Source organism: Coptis chinensis, chromosome 7 (genome assembly GCF_015680905.1).
Source record: "Coptis chinensis isolate HL-2020 chromosome 7, ASM1568090v1, whole genome shotgun sequence".
In the NCBI taxonomy this organism is placed as follows: domain Eukaryota; kingdom Viridiplantae; phylum Streptophyta; class Magnoliopsida; order Ranunculales; family Ranunculaceae; genus Coptis; species Coptis chinensis.
This window is the reverse complement of record NC_141462.1, coordinates 232,359-255,643: the sequence shown is the minus strand read 5'-3', so window position 1 is coordinate 255,643 and position 23,285 is coordinate 232,359. Positions and strand designations below refer to the sequence as shown.

At 35.7% G+C, this 23,285-nt stretch overlaps 3 protein-coding genes, 1 long non-coding RNA gene and 1 pseudogene across 6 annotated transcripts; 2 read left to right on the top strand and 3 right to left on the bottom strand.

Annotated features, from left to right (window-relative positions):
* Positions 1–378: 378 nt before the first annotated feature.
* LOC147484919 (uncharacterized) lies at positions 379–1,763 on the bottom strand. Its single transcript, XR_015202184.1, has 2 exons — positions 1,187–1,763; positions 379–986 (listed from the first exon to the last, which is right to left on the bottom strand). It is a non-coding gene; the product is annotated as an uncharacterized LOC147484919 (long non-coding RNA).
* A 1,281-nt stretch (positions 1,764–3,044) lies between these two features.
* LOC147484918 (uncharacterized) lies at positions 3,045–9,651 on the top strand. Its single transcript, XM_086571830.1, has 4 exons — positions 3,045–3,688; positions 6,875–7,158; positions 8,592–8,819; positions 8,962–9,651. Exons 1-4 carry the CDS (start codon positions 3,244–3,246, stop codon positions 9,436–9,438), a joined length of 1,434 nt encoding a protein of 477 aa, XP_086427956.1. The 5' UTR covers positions 3,045–3,243; the 3' UTR covers positions 9,439–9,651.
* A 2,682-nt stretch (positions 9,652–12,333) lies between these two features.
* On the bottom strand, positions 12,334–13,190 carry LOC147484917 (SKP1-like protein 1 pseudogene; annotated as a pseudogene).
* A 2,661-nt stretch (positions 13,191–15,851) lies between these two features.
* On the top strand, positions 15,852–16,431 carry LOC147484916 (histone H3.2-like). Its single transcript, XM_086570869.1, has one exon. It carries the CDS (start codon positions 15,922–15,924, stop codon positions 16,309–16,311), a length of 390 nt encoding a protein of 129 aa, XP_086426995.1. The 5' UTR covers positions 15,852–15,921; the 3' UTR covers positions 16,312–16,431.
* Positions 16,432–20,221: 3,790 nt separating this feature from the next.
* On the bottom strand, positions 20,222–21,947 carry LOC147484915 (putative anion transporter 4, chloroplastic). 3 transcript variants are annotated; one of them, XR_015202935.1, is made up of 4 exons: positions 21,679–21,947; positions 21,453–21,570; positions 20,461–20,556; positions 20,222–20,359 (listed from the first exon to the last, which is right to left on the bottom strand). XR_015202935.1 is itself a non-coding variant. In XM_086574899.1 (4 exons), the coding sequence occupies exons 1-4, from the start codon at positions 21,916–21,918 to the stop codon at positions 20,345–20,347; spliced, it is 459 nt and encodes a 152-aa protein (XP_086431025.1). In that variant the 5' UTR covers positions 21,919–21,947; the 3' UTR covers positions 20,222–20,344. The 3 variants fall into 3 exon arrangements, 2 of the variants coding, with proteins under 2 accessions (XP_086431025.1, XP_086431026.1); XM_086574899.1 differs by having other exon boundaries at positions 21,463–21,570; XM_086574900.1 differs by lacking the exon at positions 20,461–20,556 and having other exon boundaries at positions 20,247–20,359.
* Positions 21,948–23,285: the final 1,338 nt, after the last annotated feature.

Below are 23,285 nucleotides of genomic sequence, written 5' to 3'. Positions count from 1 at the left end.
ATTATTATTTTGGTTATGCATAGCTTTATGTTTCTATCAAAATAAATTATATAAAAAAAAACATTTTAGTCTCAAATTTGGCGCTTGAGAGTTGAGAGGTGCACACCAATTTATTTGTTTCTAGAATAAAAACTTTTGATTTATGGTGGGCCTAGTGACTTTTCCTACTAAAAAGTTAAGAACAACTGGTTAAACTTTTCATTGACCGACCATTATGAGAAACGGATTTCAGCTCTTGTCTCCGTTATCAATAACCACGTGGCAATTCTTCAATTGGCCAAAAACAAACTAAAAGCATTGCAATATTGCAGCTAAAATGAGGAATTATCAATGTTGCACAATGTAAGTGTAAGTACATAAGATACATGACAATTAACAAAGAATAACTACTAAAATGAATTTGCTTGTCGCCCAAAAGCATCATCTTGGGCTAGCCGGCAGTTACAGTAAATTAAACATAGTGAACTAGAGACAGAGGAAGGATACAAAATTGAACTAGTAGAACGTTGAAGTCTGTCCAGGTACGCCCTGATGAGACACCAACATTTGCTCTCATGAAGTGAAAGTTACCAGGCTTTGATGCATACACTCTTTTGGTTTTTCCTATATGATTTCCACTTGTAATCATTATCTGGCTATGATGTGGGCAAGGATTTCCACAGTGTATTTAGCACTTGATGCTGGACTGATTGATCTTAAAATCATACAAACTATGAAGTTGTTTACAACAGGGTATATGTTGCATCAGTAAAGAAAAAGACTTCCACTGAGAACGACTCTTCTTTAGCTTTCTGTCCAATGAGTATGATGTGGAAGAGAATGGGCGAATTGGCGTACATAGCTTGGTACATTTTAAACAATCAGAATATCAATTCAGATTCTTTTCCAAAACAGAAAGAGATTCTTGGTCAGATATTGGTGATTGGTCACAAATGAATTCTCTGTTAATAGCCCTTCTCGTACCATGGATACAACATTAAGACAACCTGCAACAAGCATACAAATCTGAATAATTAACGAGGGTGATAAATGTAGATACTCACCTAATTAGACTCCACCACCACCACAATCCACAACAACAAAAGAAGAAAGAAAAAGGAGAGATAACATGCGTCAATTTTGTTAGACGCGTCGCTAGGTTTGAACTGTATCAAAATGATCATGGCAAGCCCCAAAACCAACTAACCGTTTTGATAAAGAAAATCATGCATGTAGCGACAGGCCGGTGAGCCAACATGCCATTAATCTATAATAATGGTAACGAAGCGTGCATATAGCGGTAGGTAAGTCCTCACTGTCACCATGACCAAATCTATTATGGTAAAGAAACCTTGAACCATGAATGTATTGGCAGGTGATATTGGCGCGGCTCAACCAAACCAGATCATCAAAGTTTTCATTGACGTTGTGGTAGGGTTGAACCACGACCAATATCTCATGCTACCATGGCAAAGGATCGTATGGACCAAAGTTGGATCCTCAAGAGAAACACCTAGAATACTACTGCATGTCCAAATATATATATTTAGATCTTCTACATAGCTGCACAAAAACTTGCATAAACATAATAAAGCAAGAACTAACATTATAACGTATATGAATACTACAAAAGAAACTAGCCTCCTACAGATTCTTTGATGAGTGAAATAACAGATCTGCAACTTTTGTGGCCGGCCTAAGGACTCTTATTTATGCTTGCTCTAGGTGAAGAAAACAACAAAGTGACTCCTCTCTCTTTTGCCTTTTAGTTGAGGCTACTACAAGTGTGATAGCAAACATGATTCTTATAAGATTACCATGTGCGTTTTAGGTAAATTTGTTACCCTAAATTACCATTTATAAGTTGACGGCTTGACACGACCTTGAGTCCTAAGGTTTTTTGCTTCTAGTCACTAGGGTAAGACGTCTCACCCGGATCTCTTGCTTCCCAAGTTGGTACCCAATCATTTTTCCCTACTCGCGATTTGATTACATATAGGACAGAAGCATTTCATAAAATACATATCCCTTTTGTCGACCAAACAAAAATACCTTTGTCAACTCGCCATACTAAAAATCCAATGCAAATTTAATGAAAAGTATAATTAAAATTCCCCCGTACAAAACATAGCAGTCAGTCAGAGTCATGCAAATATCTAGAATTCATGCTGACATATCAAAAGTCGGTACTGAGATTTTGGTAACCACTTACTCAAGCCTCAAAGTAGGAATTATTATGAAACTAGTATTTGCCCGTGACTTACGGTACAGATACGCGCGCCTTTAGGGGCGGAAAAGTCGGTACCGAGATTTTGGTAACCACTTGCTCAAGCCTCAAAGTAGGAATTATTATGAAACTAGTATTTGCCTGTGCCTTACTGCATAGATATACGCATTCGATTCAGCTCCTGCGCAAGATCCACCCCGTCGACATGGATACATACACGCCGAAGACAGAAACATTATAAAATACATATCCCTTTTGTCTACCAAACAAAAATACATGTGCGTCAACTCGTCATACTAAAAATCCAATGCAAATGAAAAGTCTAATTAAAATTTCCACAAACAAAACATAACATAGCAGTCAGTCAGTGTCCTACTGATGCAAATATCTAGAATTCATGCTGACACATCAAAAGTCCGTACCGAGATTTTGGTAACCACTTGCTCAAGCCTCAAAGTAGAATTATTATGAAACTAGTATTTGTCCGTGCCTTATGGCACAGATATGCACGCCTTCGACGCTTCCAACGCGCATCCGCCCCCCATACGGCACAGATACGTGTGTCAAGGACAGAAGCATTTCATAGAATACATATCCCTTTTGTCTACCAAACAAACACCTTCGTCAACTCGTCGTACTAAAAATCCAATGCAAATGAAAAGTCTAATTAAAATGAAGGCATTTAGAAAAATCCATTATCTTGTCATCCAATACACCCTCAATTTGTATGTATGAGTAGCCCAGATTCACTAGCTTTTTAATTAAAATTCTACAAAACATATCAAAAGTCGGTACCGAGATTTTGTTAACCACTTGCTCAAGCCTCAAAGTAGGAATTATGAAATATGAACACCAACAAGTTGCTATCTAAAAACTTTTTCAAATTCTCTAGTGGCCAAATGTCAACGGTTTTCTTCTATGAAACTTCAGCACACCACACCAAGTTGGTCTCTTTTCTTCACCGAACCTTCTACACACACAACTCTCTTTCTCATTCATCATAATAAGCAAAAAAACATTCTCTTTATGATCAAGAAATGACCATGGACCGAACAGCATCACTAGTAGAATCATCATCATCAAGTCCATCACCAAAAGTGTTAACAATAGAATGTTTAAAGGGTAGCTCAAAAGCAGATGAATGGAATGGTAACATGTTACAAACTGGTGATATAGTTGAACAGCTAAAGATAGGAGTAGGAGGTAACCATAACAACTGCTTATCTTTACAAGCACCATTCAAGAATGGGAAAAATGGTGTTCAGAAAATACTTCATGATTCATTTAAGAAGAAACAAACTTCTATTCTAGTTCGTGTTCGTCGGGGTAATCATGAGTTTGTTGAATTGCAAGCTTGTATTGTTCCTAATGAGTTGAGTGGAAGTGGAAGGAGTAATAAGTATATTTTGAGATCTATTTCTGATCCTAATTATGCTGTTGGCTTTATTGATCGGACTGAAAATGAGTGTTTTGCTTTGCAAGGTATGCTTTTCTAACTTCAATCTTTAGATTTGCCCTCGTTTTTTTTTATTGAAATTATGTACTTGCTCTGTCTGCTGGAACCACCATTAATTATCTTTCCATGATTTGATTTGATTTTGTGTGTGTGTAGATCACGGTTTAATTTTTTTTTGAAAAATTAAGTCTTAACCCCAGCTTAATTTTTCAAAAAAAAACAAAAATTGTTGCGAAAATCTTTGATAAACCATTGAAAAAGACACACAACCCTGTATGGAATATGTCCTATGCACCAAGCTCTACCTTATTGCAGCCACCAAATTGATTACTACAGCTAGATAAATATTGAATTAGAGATGCACACTGCAAAGGGATTGTGCCAACTTAGATGTAAACGTGAGTTAATGGTCAAAGAGTTTTTTTGTGCAAATTTGGACTCGCTATGGTTAAAGTTCATGTGGCAGTCGCTGCCCAAGGCATTCAGTATGAGATTTTCTGAAACTACAAGGCTTTGCTCTTCTGAAAGTTGACTACTGCACCCTCCATTCCTGGCTCCGTCTCTGGAGGTGTATTAAACTTCTTGAAGTGTTTCAACTTTCAAAGATGCAACATTGGAGGTTTACCTGTGTTTTTGGAGATGGTGGATTATTCTTGATGATACTTGGATCAATCTAAGCAGTGGTCAAGATTCGAGGAAAACCATTCTTCTTCCCAAGAATTGTTCTACCAATATAATATATTATTGATGGCTCTTTATGCTTTATTTGGTGAGTGTTCCAACTCCTTGAATGGCCATCTCTGAGGAGTATCATGGTTAGGAGAAACCAACATGCTTTCCCTTCTTATAATTTGAAGACTGGATCTAATGTAGAAACAGTTGCACCACATCTGCTTTCAATTAAAACTCCTGGTGTATTGGTGGCTGAATCTTAGTTGTATTAAATGCAGCATAACCAAAGTATGTGAGCATCTTTTTTCCTTTGTCATTATGTGGGGCATATGGCTGGAGTGGTACCAGACGCATTTTTTAGTCATAGGTGTGGGAAATTTTATACATCAAAATGATCAAATGCATTATTCGACTTTGTTGTAATGGTGGGGTGTTATGCAGGGAAGCCCTGTTGAGATGGTTGCTTTCTCTTGCGCTTCATCGTTATGCGATGTCTGACATCGGTTTTACAGCTTTCTTGTCCTTTCCGTTTAGATGCCTAATCTTGTCTTTTACTTTTTATTTTTCGTGTTTTCCTTTGCTTTCATATCTGCCGCTGATAATCTGAGGACTAAAAACAGGAAAAAGGGAATACATAGAAACTAAATAAATATTGTTATCCAGAGTTTTTTGTGTTTTTTTTTTTTTTTTTTTTTTTAGGGGGGGGGGGCGGCATAAGCAATAATGATAGTGTTGAAACAATTATACCTTAAAACCGTGAGAAATTATTCATACTCACATCATCACCTCAGCACTACCACCAACAACTAATATGTTTCAAGTTTAAAGAAAGGAAAACATGCATTGACATGTGTAGCTCAGTCTGATTGTATTCTTCGTGAACACATGTTTCATCAACATACACTCATCACTGCCGACACCACCACCACCACCAACCCTTTTTGATAAGGAAAACGTGTATGCAGTGGAATCTAATATTGGCGTGGATGAACATAACCACGTAATCAAACTATTCATTTACGATTTGTTAGGGTTGACCAGTGTCGGCTATGCTACCTTGGAAATGAAATTTTGAGCTGAAGTTAGTCAAGAAAAGAAAACCACTCAAAGTACTATTAGATATGCACAGAATTTAGATTTTTGACATATTGGCTGAATAAATGGTGATTAAAGATCATCTGAGATGAGTTGCATGCTCCCACTCTCTAAAGTCTACAGATTTCTACCTTCAAATGATGATAACTATTGAGGTTATTGTGCAGTCCCATTCTACCTTCTCAGAAATAACTGAAGTAAATTTACACCAAGGGTGTTATTGAATAATAGGTCAATTTTCTGACAAAATTTCTTCTCCTTTAGGCAGGACAGTAATACACAAGAAAAATACAAGATAAAATGCAAAATTATTTGTGTTAGTGATGTAATTCATGCATAAACACCAAGGGAAAGGCCGAACAACCCTGCAAAAAATAGATAAATAAGTAAATAAATGCATTAAAACTTTCAGTTGTCATCCCTCACCAACCTTTTCTAATAAGGAAAGCTTTTATCATGATGTAAGAAGTGGCAGGGGATATTGGCGCGGCTCAACCAAACCTCATAATCAATTTATTTATTGACATTGTGGTAGGGTTAAACCACGCCAATATCTCGCGCTACCTTGGTTAAGAAAACCACAAGAATACTGCATGATGAGTCAGATCTAGAAACTCTAAATAGGCATAGCTTCACAAGCTTTTGAATGTTTGGCCAAATAAATGGTGTAGACTGGGTATTGTTCTGAAGTAAGAACAAGTAACTCAATCAAAGTTCCTAATGATCTATGATCTCTGGAAGGTGTTGTAATTGAGAGAAAAAACTCCCTCTTATGGCCAGCCATGAATATGGTTCCTATTTATGCTTGCTGTAGGTGAAGAAGTCGACAAAAGTGAGACGTCAGGTGCATTCACTTTCTTCCGTCTTTTAGCTGAAGCCATAAATGTGCTACCAACTGATTCACGAACACTGCTATTTACGGTTATGACTTGATTGTCTTATTAAGGAAACATTTGTATCCTCATGGTGAATCTCATGGGTTGAAATCAGAGCATTCATCCTGGTCTGGTGGTGATTGATTTTCACTGCCTTTTCTGAGTCCTTTCTCACGTGCAACGCTTTAAAAATGTGTTTTCTTTCCATATGCACTTAAATGCTTATTTAAGAATGAATTGGTTGTAACTAAATAAATTTAGAAAAACTGAACTAAATATACATGTAATTATCTATTCTTGTTGCTTTTAGAAGGTGTTGTTCATTTTCTCCCATGTTGTAGGACTCCCTGTAGTTGACATAGTATTGGTGCTGATCACTCATTAGTGGTTAAGTATTTAGTCTGTGTTGACTTATTCCACAAATTTTCCTTGCGCTTCTTGATGTCCTCCAAGTGTTTTATTACTAATTTTTCTTCTTCCTTACCCCCCAGCTTTCAAAACTGGAATATGTGGGTGTTGAATTTTGGCTTTTATTTATTGATGTATGTGTTGACACTAAATTTTGTACAGGTTCAAGGAGCTCAAGAGTAGTTTGTGCGTTAAGCAACGCTCAGCTTCAAGACGGTTACGTCTCTTACCCATGGGAGAAGAAGATGAAGGAATTTTTGCCTGTCCCCCACTCAAGTTGCTTCCCCTCTCTGCTACTACTTCCAAAGGCGTCAGACCTTGTGGCATCCCGATATAATGATCTGGAGGACACCCTTGCTAGAGCTAATGCCTGGCTCCTCGCTTCTCAGGGGTCTGGGGTCCCTATAGTATTCATGAATGTACAAACCGAATCACTTCTTACCAAGGTAAACTCCTGCCTGAGCAATAATGATAGTGTTGAAACAATTATGCCTTCAAACCGTGAGAAATTATTCATACTCACACCATCACACCAGCACTACCACCAACAACTAATATGTTTCAAGTTTAAAAAAAGGAAAGCATGCATTGACATGTGTAGCTCAGTTAGATTGTATTCTTCGTGAACACGTGTTTCATCAACATACACTCATCACCACCGACACCACCACCACCACCACCACCAACCCTTTTTGATAAGGAAAACGTGTATGCAGTGGAATCTAATATTGGTGTGGATGAACATAACCACGTAATCAAACTATTCATTTACGATTTGTTAGGGTTGACCAGTGTCGGCTATGCTACCTTGGAAATGAAATTTTGAGCTGAAGTTAGTCAAGAAAAGAAAACCACTCAGAGTACTATTAGATATGCACAGAATTTAGATTTTTGACATATTGGCTGAATAAATGGTGACTAAAGATCATCTGAGATGAGTCGCATGCTCCCACTCTCTCTGTTCCTGTAGCAAAGAACAAAGGTCTAAAGTCTACAGATTTCTACCTTCAAATGATGATAACTATTGAGGTTATTGTGCAGTCCCATTCTACCTTCTCAGAAATAACTGAAGTAAATTTACACCAAGGATGTTATTGAATAATAGGTCAATTTTCTGACAAAATTTCTTCTCCCTTGGGCAGGACAGTAATACACAAGAAAAATACAAGATAAAATGCAAAATTATTTGTGTTAGTGATGTAATTCATGCATAAACACCAAGGGAAAAGGCCGAACAACCCTGCAAAAGATAGATAAATAAGTAAATAAGTGCATTAAAACTTTCAGTTGTCATCCCGATATAATGATCTGGAGGACACCCTTGCTAGAGCTAATGCCTGGCTCCACGCTTCTCAGGGGTCTGGGGTCCCTATAGTATTCATGAATGTACAAACCGAATCACTTCTTACCAAGGTAAACTCCTGCAACTTCCTCATTGCAAAGATTGTCTAAATATTATTGAAACGACTAAATTTCAATTCTTTGAAGAATATGTGGGCAATGTATTGCAATCAACTTGGGTCACTTACGAACTTTAGGTTGTTGTGCAAAAAGCAGCTCTTGTAACTCATGACAACTGCTATAATGCAGGGGATGAGGTGTTATCTGTTATGCCTCTCAAGTTATGTACATATGCGTCGTTGAATGGCAATTTTGGTGTTCCTTCCAAACTGTTTCTGCCTCCTTTTTTTTTTTCTATTATTAACAAATAACGGTATTATGTATTATACAACGCTATAGTTTTCATGCTTTAGATCAAAAAACAAGATATGTCCTTCAACCTTCTAATGTGGAGAACCTTGAATTTTGAACTGTGCATGTAATTTGGTTGGTATTTCAGTGGATTATATATAACAGCCACAATATGTATCTCTTGCAGATCTCTGGAGAGACAGCTTCTTCTACTGTTAATGCTGGATCATTGTCCGACTTGTCAAATCTTGCAAATGTAAGCCTTTATGGTTTTGAAGATTACCATGGTGTTGACATTGGCGTCGTGAGGGCCGTTCGACTTTGGTATACCCCAATAGGGGGGGAGATGGCAGTTGAGATTAAGCTCCAAGAAGGGGATACGAAGCTTGGTTTCGCCATTAGCCGAACAGAAGAGGTTAGTTTTTACTGCTGTCAATCTCTCATTCTTTAATACTTTGCTGATGCAAAATTTGACAGTTGAGAAAAATTGATTGTCTATTACATCTACTGTTTACATGACTTTCTTATTGTCGCTTGATTTTCATCTTTATGGATAGGGTTTTATTTACATTTCCTCGGTAATTGATGTTGACGAACATGATGGAGTAGCTGCAGTGCGGTCAGGACTTACAGATTTGTACAAAGAGGCTACAAAAGCATCTAAGCTACTTGTTGTTTCAAGAGTGTCTAATGAGAAAGTCCTTCCTTGGATGGTATCTTCAACTGGTGCAGTCCGATGCTTTGATACAGTTTCACTCAGCCAGAAGCTCTCATTGCATCGGCATGCCTTACGTCCTATCCTGATTCATTTGTATATCTGGGATAGAAGACCCGTTTCACAAACTGAAGTATCTGCCAGGGTTAGGTCTGTAGCACCGTCTGTTATGCCTGTTCCGACTGAAGTTCAATTGCCACAGCTTTTCACTGAGAATCAAGTTCCAGGAGAGGCACCTGGGCCCACGCTCGTAAGAGACACCGCTGGAGAAATGTCATTTAGATTTCATGATTTTTCACTTTCAAACAACTGGGTATAAAGATTTTCTTGTTGCTTAGTTCTCATTGTATGCTATATGTGATTGCTATTAGTCCCACTCGTGTCTTGATTGATGTTGGTTTTCATCATCAGTTTGATGGGAAAATAAATATCATATTCAGCATCGAACATCAGCTTGTTTTACTTCATAGTTCATACTTATTACTTCAAAATATAACATAGAAATAATAAAATTTTAGTTAGATTTTTGTAAGTCTTCATAGACTATGATACTGCCAATTTTACTAAGCAATTTTAGTGATGTGGCACTGCAACATCAATATTACACCATAAAAAACCACAAACCACTTCTGCAATATTGCACCAAGAAATACCACTGCAATATTAGTGTTGTACTGTGAAAACCACTACCAACATTAATATTGCACAATGAAAAATCATTGGAATTGATGGTTTGCTAAGAAGAAAATATGATAATAGAAATAGAATGACTGTTTTGAGAGAGAAAGGGAAAAAAATGGATATTATTTTCCCCACTACAATATTGATGTTGCAATTTTAGAGATCAATGTGTATATAGCTTAGAGATCAATTTTATTTTTGTTATTTTTTAAGAACATAATAGGATTGAATAAATATAGTTCTCAATAACATAATTCGCATTCCATTAATGCTTATGGAATGGAAGGACACGAGTCACCTTGTTATAGACTAAACAAGTATGCGAACCGTGTTACACATCGATTTTTTTTTAAATCTTTAAACTTGTAGCTCTAACATATTCAAAAAACAATATAAAAACATTATGAGCAAGGAGTTGATTATAATTTCAGTGACATGATGGAAGTTTTATAGATTATTTTAAATAATATGAAAACTAATTCTAATTTTAGTGAAGTGAGAGAGTTTTTTTGTAAATTACTTAAAACGGAAGAAACTGATTAGAATAATTGAGAGAGGTGTTTCTAAATTGTAAAACACGAGAGATTAAAAATAGCATATTCGATTGAGAACCGGTAGTGTAAAGATTTGTTCCTTATAAGAAAAGAAAAAAAAAAAATATATTTTGTTGCAATTGCAAATAAAATAACCAAAATTCTATAGCAACAACTTTAATGTTTTGAACCGATTTTATTTGTGAACATTTTGACGGTATAACATAGTATCCGAACTCTCACGGCACTCATCGGGTAGGGAGTGCCGAAAAGCAAATATTGGTCAAAGACACCACTAGTCGTGTGTGTATTGAAAATCAAGGTCTCTCTGCTTGCCACGTTAGTGTGTTCACAAATTCGGTTCAAAAGTGTGAGTTGCTGTAGAAACACTCATAAAATCATGTATTGGTATAACCATTGCAGATTGATGTTCGACTTGGTATATACACATTTTAAGGGAAAGCAATTAGCATTGAACAATTTGGTTAGATCATGTAGCTGGTGCCGCCACTAGTTAGTGACTTAGTGGCACGCAAGTAGAAACAAAAGAAACACAAATTATTCCTATTGGTTTAAGTTTTGCAGGTCCTTGTCACTTGTACAGGTGCGAGGTAGGAATGGTGGAGGATGAGTTCTTAGTACTATGTGGATACTTAAATTCGCATTGTATGGGGAACTGAGATTCATAGAGACTGAATACACTTAAACCAATCCAAGAAATAAAAAATAGGATTGAGGTTGTTGAAATCGTGCGCACGTTTTCCATGGAAAAAAAAAGTCGTCACTAGACTACTAGAGGAGGTGATTTAATTAAGAGTCATTGCTATGTGCCTATATATGTTGTCACAGTATAGTAATGCACTATGAAATCATGACCGACCTGAGAAGTGTACAGAGGTACGGTTAAGCACCGGAGACAGTTTATGCGGTGGCAAGCTAGGTTAGATGCTGAAAGGAAGAAAGAAACCCAAGGAAATAGAAACTTCAAGTTCGAAGCAAAATAGGGGCGAGGCAGAAAACAGAAGCTGCGCTTGTTTTAGTTGAAAAGATGCAAATATGGAAACTTTTATTTTGTAAAAAACATATTTTTGTTCAATTTCTTATGTGCTTGGTTTGAATCCAAAAAATCTTGCATGGTATGAAGTATGAAGTTGCATAATGTCCCTCCACTTGATCTCATCTTAGCAGCAGAGATTGTTGAGGATGATGTGGGTGGAAAGATATATTTGAGATTCTAATGCAGGTCTGAGGGTCAGCCTAACCCTTTTAATTCATGTTTCAAGAAAAAAAACTTGTTCATGAAATTTTTTGGGGACGAAAAAATGGTAGGTAGGTTCATGGTTGATCTGTGAGAACGAAGAGAGTGAGTGAGAGGTAACTTTAGGCTTTTGAGGGCTGACAGAATAAGATTGAGAGTGGAGAAGAAGAAACTTTTGACCTTTTCGAGAGAGTAGTCTCTTATAAAAGTTTTGGAAAGATGCAAAACTTTGAATTATATTAAATTAGGAAGAAGACAGTAACTATATCTGTACGACATTATCACGCAAACCATATATTTGTACCCTTCAGTATTTGTGAGGAACCGTCAAGAACCATTGAGCATGTCACTTCCCTCTTGTAGCACCTCCGTTCTCACTAAAGTCGATTAATGGCTTATATCTTGGACTTAATTCTGTTTGTCCACAGTAACTAGCGCAATCGAAATTTATTTGCTCCTAGTATATGCAACCAATTGGAACTTCTTGTTTCATGCCATTTTTATTTTAATTTATTTATCTTTCTAATTTCACAAATTTATGGTCCAAACTCCAAAACCAAACATATAGATTGCACAGAGAAGCAAGGTTTTCTGTACATAGAGCAATCATCATCTTTTGCAAATTTCAGTGAAGTCCAAATTTATTTGTTCTTTTTCCCAAAGCATTATCTACAATTCAACATCTTCAACTTATCCTGTGACGCAGCATGAATTATAAACAAAAATAAGGGGATAACTTATTTGAAAATTTATAAGATTTGCACATGGACTATGAGTTTAATCAAATCTAAAACAATTTAAAAATTAAATAGAACACGTAGAATATAAAGTTTTAGTATGTCTAATTCGCACTTCTCTAACAAATAATTCAAGAAAATAAAACTACTCGAGATATATCCTTCTTTCCTTCACTCAAATGCCCATGCATTTTCCTTCCTGACTTCCTCTTCTTCTTCTGTAGTGAAATCATTCTTGATGTTAAATGTTCTGCGTATTTCTTCAGGTGTTTTACCCTTGATCATATCAGCCACAGTTTGACAAGTTAAGTCTAACAAGCTCTTGATATTCAAATAGTTAGCAGCCAAAATAAGATCGTATAGAGTTGCTTGATCATTAGGATTAACCAATTCCTTGTCCAACTTCTTCAGCTCTTCTTCATCCTTAGCATCAGGCTTGCCAGCATGGTTCACGCAGTACTCAATCACCTTGGCTAAGATCTTTCCGGTCACGTTCGGCAAAGGGATACCATCCTCTGCGCAGCCATCTTCAATAAGGTTGTTTATAGTCGCAGATTGAACGATCACATGTTCTTCAACTTCAAAAACTTCACCATCTGAACTCTTAAGTGTTACAACTTTCTTGTTCTCCGACGACATGATTGCAGCAGCAGCAGGAAACAAATTTTTTTTTAGAACAAACAAAAAACGAACTCAATTAATTGTGATGAGAGAAAATATAATGAGTATAATGCCTTCGGTTGGGGCCCTATTTATAGAGCTTTGTGAAATTATTTCAGCTTCTAATTCGGATTTCAAATTGTATTTGGAAAATAGGATTTCTTAATATTAGGAGTTTGAGAGGAACTAGGAAATCTCTATAACGAGATTAATTTTACAACCTATAACGAGATTAATTTTACAAAATTTGTGTACAGTCTTCAGTTAATTCTCTTAAAATAAGGGGACCTGTTGGATGTAGCCTTAGTGTCTCCTTAACAATTGCTTGGAGATATGGGAGATTTTGAATCCTTCCACCAATCTGCTCTTTCCAACTACAGAGTCAAGCTCTTCTCTTGCTGTCTTTAACATGTCTAAATGGCTTATGAGCTCTGCTAAAGCCCACTCAGTTGTGATACTCAATTGTGATGGCAGATTACGACACAACCATATGTAATCGGATAAATTGAACGTCCCAGTAAGCACTGCAACTTCATCCACCAAACTTCTAACTTCGTCGGCCTCTTTTTCAGTCTGAGCTATCCGTATTATACCTAATCAAAATCTCAATGGTAACCCGAAAATTAGGGGTGACTTCGGATTGGATTGGATATAGGTGATTCAGAAAACTTTCCATAATTTTTCGGAATGGATTATACATTCCAATTTTTTTTTTCAGAACTATAATGGAAAATTTGGAATTGGATCTTTTCAGAAAAAGTTTGAAAAAATAATAACAATTTAAATTTTTTGTTAGATTTTAAAAAATTAATAAAGGGTAATCTTGGACACACCCATAAAACACTCTCATACCCTATAAGGCTATAACTAACTAAAGTTTTTGCCATACTCCAACAACCGTGTCAGTCCAATAATCTCCTCCAAATTAATTTAGGCTATTTTCAATAGGACAAAAAAAAAACAACAAAAAACGCATGTCTTTTTTTTCGGCAATTATTTTTATTTCCCCATTTATCAATATTTGATTTTGTTTTTTTTTTCATCCTCATTAGGTTGGTATTCATCCCCATTACTTTGGTGTAGTTGATTCAAATCAAAGTTGGGTGCTTACATGTTGCTAATTAAATAAGAGGTTATTGGAGAAGAAATGAAGATCATCTTTTTATATAGAAGAATAACATGTTCTTGTTCTTTTTCAATTACAAGTGAAAAACTTAGTATTGGGTCCTTAATATCTTCTAATAAATTAATTGTTTTGGCGTGGATACGCCTAATAAAAAAAATGATAATTTAGGAATATAAACGTCTCTAAAATAATTTTATTTATTTATTTTAAAATTGGGGTATTGAAGTGTTTTTATGGGTGTGTCCAAGATCATCCTTAATAAATTATAAACCTAAACAAATAGTTTTTGAGTGTGTTGTTTGTGTATATTTATATAAAAACTATATAATAAAATACTTTTCAAAGATTGTAAGTAATTTGTAAAAACACAATTTTAAGAAAAATCGAAAATAATTTATGAATTTTCAATTCTCCAATGCGGCTCTCTTTCCAATTTCGAAACTTCTTCATTAGCGTCCAATGACACTTTCACAACGATATGCTACAATGTATTATCTGATGCTTGTTGTACAAAAGTTTCATTCGTAGATCGATATGACGATGTCCGTGATTGGGAGCTCCGTAGTAAAAGATTAATTTCGAAAATACTTTATCATGATCCAGATGTGTCCTATTTACAAGAGGTATTGGTTTATAATTTACTTTTACTCCATAGTTATTAGTTGAGACTAAATTTTTTTGTTGTTGACCAGGTTATGACAATTATTTTAAGAGCTGGTCTTCAGTGCGCGAGTTGTATCGTGCGCAAGTAATGTGGGCCTTTGGATTGATTAATTAATGGACTTCAGCCATGCAATACAATTACCCACGGTATGAGTGGCCTCAGAATTCACAAATAAACCATATCTGACCTCCATTAAACTAAAATGTATTTAGCCTTATTTTAAAGAGCCTTTGGGAAGGGAATTATATGCGGTTGGAGGCTTTATGACAAAAGATCCCGAGCTAAAGCATACTCCATCTAGTTTGTATTTCTAGCAAAAACAAAGTCAATAATAAATCTAATTTCATTAACAACTTTTGGAATAATAGATTGAATAATAGAATTTTCAACATTGTGGTGTGCTCTTCATAAAGTATGAACTATAGAGAAATTATCTTGCTAAAGTGTGTTTATTATCTCATAATAATTCGCCATTCCATTCAAGCTTTATGGAAGGACACGAGTCACCTTATTATAGACTAAATTTGTTCCTTATAAGAAGAAAAAAAAAATACTAGATTTGTTGGGCAATTGCAAATAAAATCATGTATTGGTCTAACCATTGTTGATTGATGTTCGACTTGGTATATACTATATACACATTTTAAGGGAAAGCAATTAGCATTGAACAATTTAGTTAGACCATGTAGCTGGTGCCGCGACTAGTTAGTGGCACGCAAGTAGAAACAAAAGAAACACAAATTATTCCTATTGGTCCACTTAAATTGACACGGATAGCAATCCCTTTGACTCTCTACTAAAGAATCTCACCCGTAGATAGTTCATCAATCAACGGTTCCCCTAAAAACTTTCAAATCCAACCACGTGACCGACCCATGCCCAAAAACAAAAAGACAGCATCCCATTGGTCCATTACAACTAACACGGATAGCAATCTAAAAAGAATCTCACCCGTAGATAACTAATCAATCCAACGATCCAACCAAAAAAACATTCAAAAAAACTCAAAAACCAAAAATTTCAAAACTCCCGCTTCACAAAATTTTGAGACCCCATCTATAAATACCTCTCATTCCCCTCACTTGCATTCCACCAATTCACAGAGAGAAAAAAAAACTAGTTTTTCAGTATTCATCAAAAGAGATGGCAAGAACAAAGCAGACAGCTAGAAAGTCTACAGGAGGAAAGGCACCAAGGAAGCAACTTGCAACAAAGGCAGCAAGGAAATCAGCACCAGCAACCGGAGGAGTCAAGAAACCCCATCGTTTCAGGCCCGGCACTGTTGCTCTCCGTGAAATCAGGAAGTATCAGAAAAGTACTGAGCTTTTAATCAGGAAGCTTCCATTCCAGCGTCTTGTCCGTGAAATCGCTCAGGATTTCAAGACTGATCTTCGTTTCCAGAGCTCTGCTGTTGCTGCTTTGCAAGAGGCTGCTGAGGCTTATTTGGTTGGGCTATTTGAGGACACAAATCTCTGTGCAATTCATGCCAAGCGAGTCACCATTATGCCTAAGGACATCATTATGCCGTGGTGAACGTCCAGTTTTCTTTTTTCGTTTTTAGGGGTTGTAAAAAAGTGTTTGATGGTTTGTCTGGCTGGGAATTATGTTTCTAGATCTTCAACTATTAATGAAATTACTCTTTTGTTAATGAAATTTTAATTGTTTTGATTGGTTATTTGAATGTAAATCTGCTATAATCCTTTTTCCTTAAATTACCCAAAAGTCACACACCATGTCGTTTATAACCAAGTTTTGCTGGAGAGTTGTTTTTGCTAGGAGCCTAGTAGAGATATTAAACATTGAAACCTGCTTTGTACACAATTTGGTGTCATTTTCCTTGGTGGAGAACACAGTTTGAGTAATTGGCTCCTAACACTTTCATTTTACATTTTACAGCTAAAATGAACTGTTTCTAGATCTTTCAAAAACACAATATTAATGAGCATGAACAATGTGCTATGAGAAATTATGACCAACACATGAACTACTTTTGTGTCAATTCTAAGAATTATGGTATACAATTCTGCACACAATGAACGTGGTGCACCGTACACATGGTGCTAAAAAGGATATGAATTTTACTTTATTTTGAGATATGTTTGCTGGGGTTAAAGCAGATCCCCACCTGATTATTACACAAAGAGTATGATCATTACAAGGAGGCTTGTCATGACTACATGATCAGCAGACATGAGGCCTAACAAACTTGGGATTACTTCCTAAACATTCCCAAAGCCTAACAAAAGGTTATGGTGTTGTTCAGTCCAAGACACAGGATTATCCAGTTTCTAGTTGAAGCACCAGATTCTCATTTTCCTAAAAATCATAGTAGAACTGATTTCTGCTAAATATAGCCAAGTGTAAATTAATAATAGATCGCATACGAAATGTGTTGTGACTTAGGAAGATTCTTATAAGGATTCTACTCAGATAAGAATCACGCCGATTGGTTACATTTGAGTATCATATTCTAACGTTTACTAGTCAGTTTGACATGTAGACTAGTTACAGAGTAGCAAAGGGTATAGTTTAAATTTCATGAATAACAGTTTTGAATAGCTGTTTAGGTGCAAAGAGATGGGAATTATACTCCTTCCAAAAGGTTCATAGCTTGACTAGTGACTAGAGGTATGTGTCCAATGCATAAAACTTCAGTGGCCTAGATCCATGTTTTTGTTGCTCAAAATCTTCTTAACGGATTACTAATTTACTAGGACTAGCATTTCACCCGGCATGGCCGGGATTGTTTTATTGTATGCTTTAAACGTTTGGGTTTACCTGTATTTTAGGCTTAATTTTTATAAAATTATTAGAGTCAACTATACTTAACTGGCTTAGTCCATTTTGGCGACATGGGGATGTAAAAAACGGGAAGAAAAACAGTGAGATGGAATGATAGATCATTAGGGAACCTTTATAGCTTAAAAAAAAAAAAAAAGGAAAATCTGAAATTTTCTGAAAAAAATATAAAAAAAATAAATTAGTCGAACCTCACATTTCAACAATCTAAAAGAATAATAACTACATAATATCTGTTAAAACCAATGACGAATCTTACTTAATATACTACTCAAATTATGGACAATAGTACGGGGATCTTGGTGGATTTGAACCACCGTCTCTTGGGATGTATTTCACATTCAAGTGCTCTTCTATGGAGCTAAAGATCAACTTTAAAATGCCAATTTGCAACATAACCAAAACTAAAGATCCACATTCAGTTTTTTACTTAGGCAATCGGCCTTGGTTTACTTGCTGGGTCTGGTGAAAACCTCCATCACCACAGCAGTTGTGAGTGAACCTTATTTGTAATATTCGTCCTTTTTCTAAAACAAACAAACAACGTGAATTATTTGTGAACTCTTATACTGGAGTCCTACCAAAGCATGAAAGCTTACGAAAAGAAAGAATGAAAATTATACGTTCACCTAGTAGTCGAGGACATTCAATCGTTATTTGCATTTTTGGGATGTCTGTCAGTATCGCTAATAAGGTGAATCTCTTCTAAACGCTTACATGCTTTGCTGAAGTTGGACCATAAGATTACTCACGGAGTAGTTCGAGTTGGTACCCTTTTGAAGCCGAAAATGGAAACATAAATACATATGGAAAGTATCATTGTACAATTTGTTTTTCAAAATTGAAACTTCAAAGCTCAAGTAGAAGAAAATTATAAAACTACAACCTTGGTGGAATTTGCAAATGTTCTCCCAATTTGACCATTTCGACAATGCCTTACAACCCCGCAAGCCATCTCATTTGACATAACATCATATAAACCGTCCCTTGCTAATATGACAAACTCGTCTTTCTCCGTTAAACTTTGTTATCTTTGACCTTCGTACGAAAAATCACATACGGTTTAAAGTATTGATCGCCTACATTCATCATATTTAGATCTTAATTACGTTCGAAGAAGATAGCATAAACAAAGCCAAGTAAGACTAATTCCATTTCTTAAAGGATAAATCATTGGACATACCTATGGATCGAGAAGTAGCAAGCACTCCAAGTACTCTATAGCCATTCCAATTTATGACTCTTCCACCAAATGGGCTCTACTCTATCAATTTCATCCGGTCTATCAGTCAGCAGAAAGATGTAGTATATTGTATAGTGGACTCAAATTGAAATTTTGTTTGAACTATTATTTTCTTCAAAAATATGGAGGTGGCAATGGCTTAATGTTAGTATAGGTTATGATTGTTAGTAGAATGATATATTTGATTTAAGTTCACAACCATCTTCATTCTCTATTACTAATCACTTCCAAGTTTGTTTATAAAAATAAGAATAATACTATGTATATGTTGTAATAATACTATGTATATGTTGTTGAATCACTTTTGTGACAAGATTGGCGAAAGAGATTAAGGCTAGGCTAGGTACGAAAAAAGCAGTTGTCAAAGTAGTTGACTGGTATGTCTTACATGTATTTTGTCTATCTCTATGGGATGTCAAATCTATTAAAAGTTTGGCGTGTCATGCTTTAATTATGTGTATTTTCATTAGGATGATTATGCAGCTAATGATGATATATATGAGGAGAAATTAAAGAAAGAGACGTTGGCATTTTCATGGTGGCCACGTAAGCTTAAATCCTTATTGTGCTAATTTTTGATAAAAAATCAGATTCTTTTTTTTTTTTTCCTATTCCAAATGTCATTTTTAATTTACTAATTGAGGTGCACATACACGATTTTGCCTAAATGATCATACATACAGTTCATCTAAATGATCATATTCATGTTCCCTCTCAATGACAGTTGATTATTATATGTGCCAAATGTAAACCCTATAATTTTTTTGAAAGACGTGACAAAATTATAATTAATGATAACATACACAAAGAGTCCAAGGGATAAAAGGAATGACCTCGATCCTTAAAACCTTTGGAGAGAATTTCATCACCTCATCCAAGATAAAACATCTTGATGCTATCGTATGGAGGAGTAGCGATCTTTCTGTTCGGTTGTGCTTGTTGGATCACATCAAGCCCCTTGCGTGAAGGTACATTCCCCTTTGAATAGCGCGAGGGCTTCTCAAAACCTACAAAAACAAAAAGAAAAGTAAATCACATGGAATTCTTATTTCTAGGAGAACCAAGAGCTACTCATGATGCAAGCAAATATGCAAAACACCTATTTACAAATGGATAATGCAACACAATGAGAGCAAAGTACTTATGCAACACATACCGCCAAATAATCATTCAAAAAAACCCAACAAACTCGATTTTCCTTGTAAATTCAACCAAGACTCCAAATTTAAAAAATATTATTCAATATTTCTCAAACTCCCAAAGAAAATATCTCACATGCTTATGAAAAACCTGAAGGCGAATCGATACTTACCATAAGCATAAATTCCCTGAGAAGGTTCTCTTGCAAATTCATTGCATCAAAACCCGTCAAGCAGTGAGTCTACACATCCAATCAAAACCCAAAAATACAATATCATATTCCACATCCAATAATAAAAGCTCAAATATATAAATCCAGTAAAACATACAAATCATTCATCTTCGAATCATACTGACTACCATCGAACTGAGATCCTTCTGGTGCTAATCCTGCCATATCTGCAAACCAACAATCGATTATTTATAAATCAGCAGAAAAGAAAAAGATTAAATTATAAAAATAAAATAAAATTAGATCTAAATCTTGTCTGCCCATATACCTCCAGCGATCTATTTGAAAAACAGGAAGACATGTTAACAGAAGTATGAAGAGCGCCTAAAATAAAGTTCTTAACCATTCCAGTACGTCCAGCGATCTATATAAAAATAGGAAGATAAATAAACAAAGTACGAAGGCTTAATCCATCACTTAATTTCTTATAAGCTTGGCACATATGATCTATCAAAATTATGCAGGGAATTAAACCATTATTACTTCCATTTCTTATGTGTTTGATACACACATGTATATATAGACATACAATGAAGTACTCTGTAATTTGTGCAAGTTTCTCAAAGTTATAAAGATTGTACCAATCAGAAAAAATGCAACGGTATCTAGGTGGATCCATGAGAATACAAATACATGTATATTTCAGTCACAAACAGTTCATATAATACAATGTGCAGCCTATGACTTAAGCCTCGTGTATATAGAACTAAAAGTATGAGCATAAGTACTTCTATGGTGATCATGTGACTGGTATAGGTATATAAAAAGCCTATATGCTGGTGAAACAGTCAAGAATTGCTACCCCATTGTACTTTTATCAAAGGTACATCTATAACCTTCTGCTTTTTGTCCTCCACTCCTCCAGTGAGTCATCTTCGATTTTAAGAAGAGATACAAACCAAGGTACTACAAAAATTACGTTGCTGATTCTGCTACTTAGAAATGCTTTTGAGAATTATTTCAGTTTATTGGTTTCTTGAATTCCACTTTCTTTTCGTTACATTAGTTAACTCTCAGAATTCTTAAATAAATTGCAGTTGTTTTGTGTGAGTATTACATAATATTGTCTTCCACATGTAAGAAATTGAAAAAAAAAAGTGGCCAATTACGTAGATTAGGATATCCCACATAAGTTTCAGCAGGTCTACAAAACTCAACCAACTGTAGTTCATTGCATTTTGAACTACAAAATCGCAAACTGCAAATGGATTAGCAAAATTTAATCCCATATCTGTTCATGTATAGTTTCAGGTCATATACCAAGCCAGACCTGTGTGAGTAGATAGCCCCAGAAAAAGGATGACTGAATTAGACCAACAGTTGCAGGATTCCAGTTGTACTCTGCAGACATCGGAAGTATGGCAATGCTCATATTCACCTGCCATGGATAGTTTATATTATACACAATGCAGAGTACGCACAATTTGTAGGTTCAACAGTCAATGGTAACTACAGACGAAGGTAAGGACTCCAGGGTATAGCTTACACGATCCATATTGCAGAGGAGAAATGCTGAAAAACATAGTAGTACAATCACCCAACGTTTTGGGAATTTCTCCTGCCAAGATGAAGTTTTCTCCACATCTGGGACTTCTGAAAATTCCATTGAGTCCAAATTCGGTCCTTCTATGTCATATGGCTCTGCTTTATAGTTGGTCCGTGTTTTAGTTGCCTTAAGGTACTCAATCTGCTGCCATTGTGTACCATATATGCCAAGTTTATCCATCCTTCTTGGCTGCTTCAAGTGGCACTAAATGTACCTGAAGAAAGAAAGCATTCGCATCTTCCTTGAATTCTTCGTTTAAGACCACACCTGTGAAACTTTTTGCAGAATCTTGTGTAGGTTGAGAGAGGCTGCTCCAATTCAGCATTTAAGCTTCATACTGCTCTGACATGAGAGAAAGATGCGATGCACAACAGGGCTAAAATAGTTTCTAGACATATAGGAATAGTTTCCTTTTGGAATATGTAACATTTTGTTCATTCTGTTCCCCCTTGCACAGATCGCACTGACACCACCCAAATGCTCTCCTTTTGGTGAAGTAGCCTGCTCCAGTTCATAAATTTTTCCTGTCAGAATCATTTTATTACTGTCAGATATTTGAAATTATTAAATGAAGAAACTCTTAATCTTTCCCCCCCTCTCCCACTCGTATTGTGGTGGGGGAGTGGGTCATACACTCATACCCCCATAGAAATCAGTATGCAATAGTTAGATGAGCACAGTAATTCAGACATATCCTCCTGATTACTACTTTCGAACTAATGTCATTTATAAAACCACCTTGATTACAATAAATTGCGACATCAGGAAGAAAAATATTAACATAACGAAAGAATCAATATTTCCCTTAGATATTTAAAGTTTCTCTAAAACACATGTGCACATTTCTTTCTTACTTTTTCCTTACTCATCCTTAACATCCATATTGTATTTAAAAACTGTTAATTAGTGGCTGATGCAAATTCCAACCACACACACAGACAAATCACAAACGAAAACAGAAACACTTGAACACAAAAACACTATCTGGAAAATTAAAAATGAATCAAAGATTTAAAAGTAAATACATGTTAAATTAGCTAGTAGATTATTTTCAGTCCTTTTAATAAAAGCCTAGTTCCATAAATGATTTTCACTAATGTTATTGGTAATTAGATTAAATGATTTTAATGATGCAACTTCTCTGAAGCTCACACAGGAGGCATCAGGGAGAAAAAGACTCCCTTCCTTCAACATCTTCTTGAACTGCATAAACTGGAAGATATCTGATTTGAAACCTTCCATAACAGAGTATTTTTGTCAGGCTTTGCAGAAATATTTTCTTTGTCCTCGAAATATATTTAGAAGATGAACAATATCCACAATCATTTTTTCTGAAACCCTGCAGTCAATAGGTATGTCCTTCAGAACATCCTCCCGATACTTTACAGTGGTGAAACTGATATACAGCTGTTTAAGTCCAAGATGGAAAGACTGACCACTACTACATTCCACAGGTAGTATCTGTATGTTATGCCGCATGCCCATGTGGAGTCCAATCAGGCAAACAAAAGTACCCAATTATGTAATTCTGTGGAATATATGGTAAG

Bases quoted from the DNA above. Each gene is read 5' to 3' on its own strand.
- LOC147484918 (XM_086571830.1), top strand. From the start codon at position 3,244: ATGACCATGGACCGAACAGCATCACTAGTAGAATCATCATCATCAAGT. The intron at 7,159-8,591 runs GTAAACTCCTGC...TATCTCTTGCAG, and splicing joins CCGAATCACTTCTTACCAAG to ATCTCTGGAGAGACAGCTTC. The intron at 8,820-8,961 runs GTTAGTTTTTAC...CTTTATGGATAG, and splicing joins CCATTAGCCGAACAGAAGAG to GGTTTTATTTACATTTCCTC.
- LOC147484916 (XM_086570869.1), top strand. From the start codon at position 15,922: ATGGCAAGAACAAAGCAGACAGCTAGAAAGTCTACAGGAGGAAAGGCA.
- LOC147484915 (XM_086574899.1), bottom strand. From the start codon at position 21,918: ATGGATAAACTTGGCATATATGGTACACAATGGCAGCAGATTGAGTAC. The intron at 21,571-21,678 runs GTAAGCTATACC...TATCCATGGCAG, and splicing joins TCCTCTGCAATATGGATCGT to GTGAATATGAGCATTGCCAT. The intron at 20,557-21,462 runs GTCTGGCTTGGT...ATTTTTATATAG, and splicing joins GGGGCTATCTACTCACACAG to ATCGCTGGACGTACTGGAAT.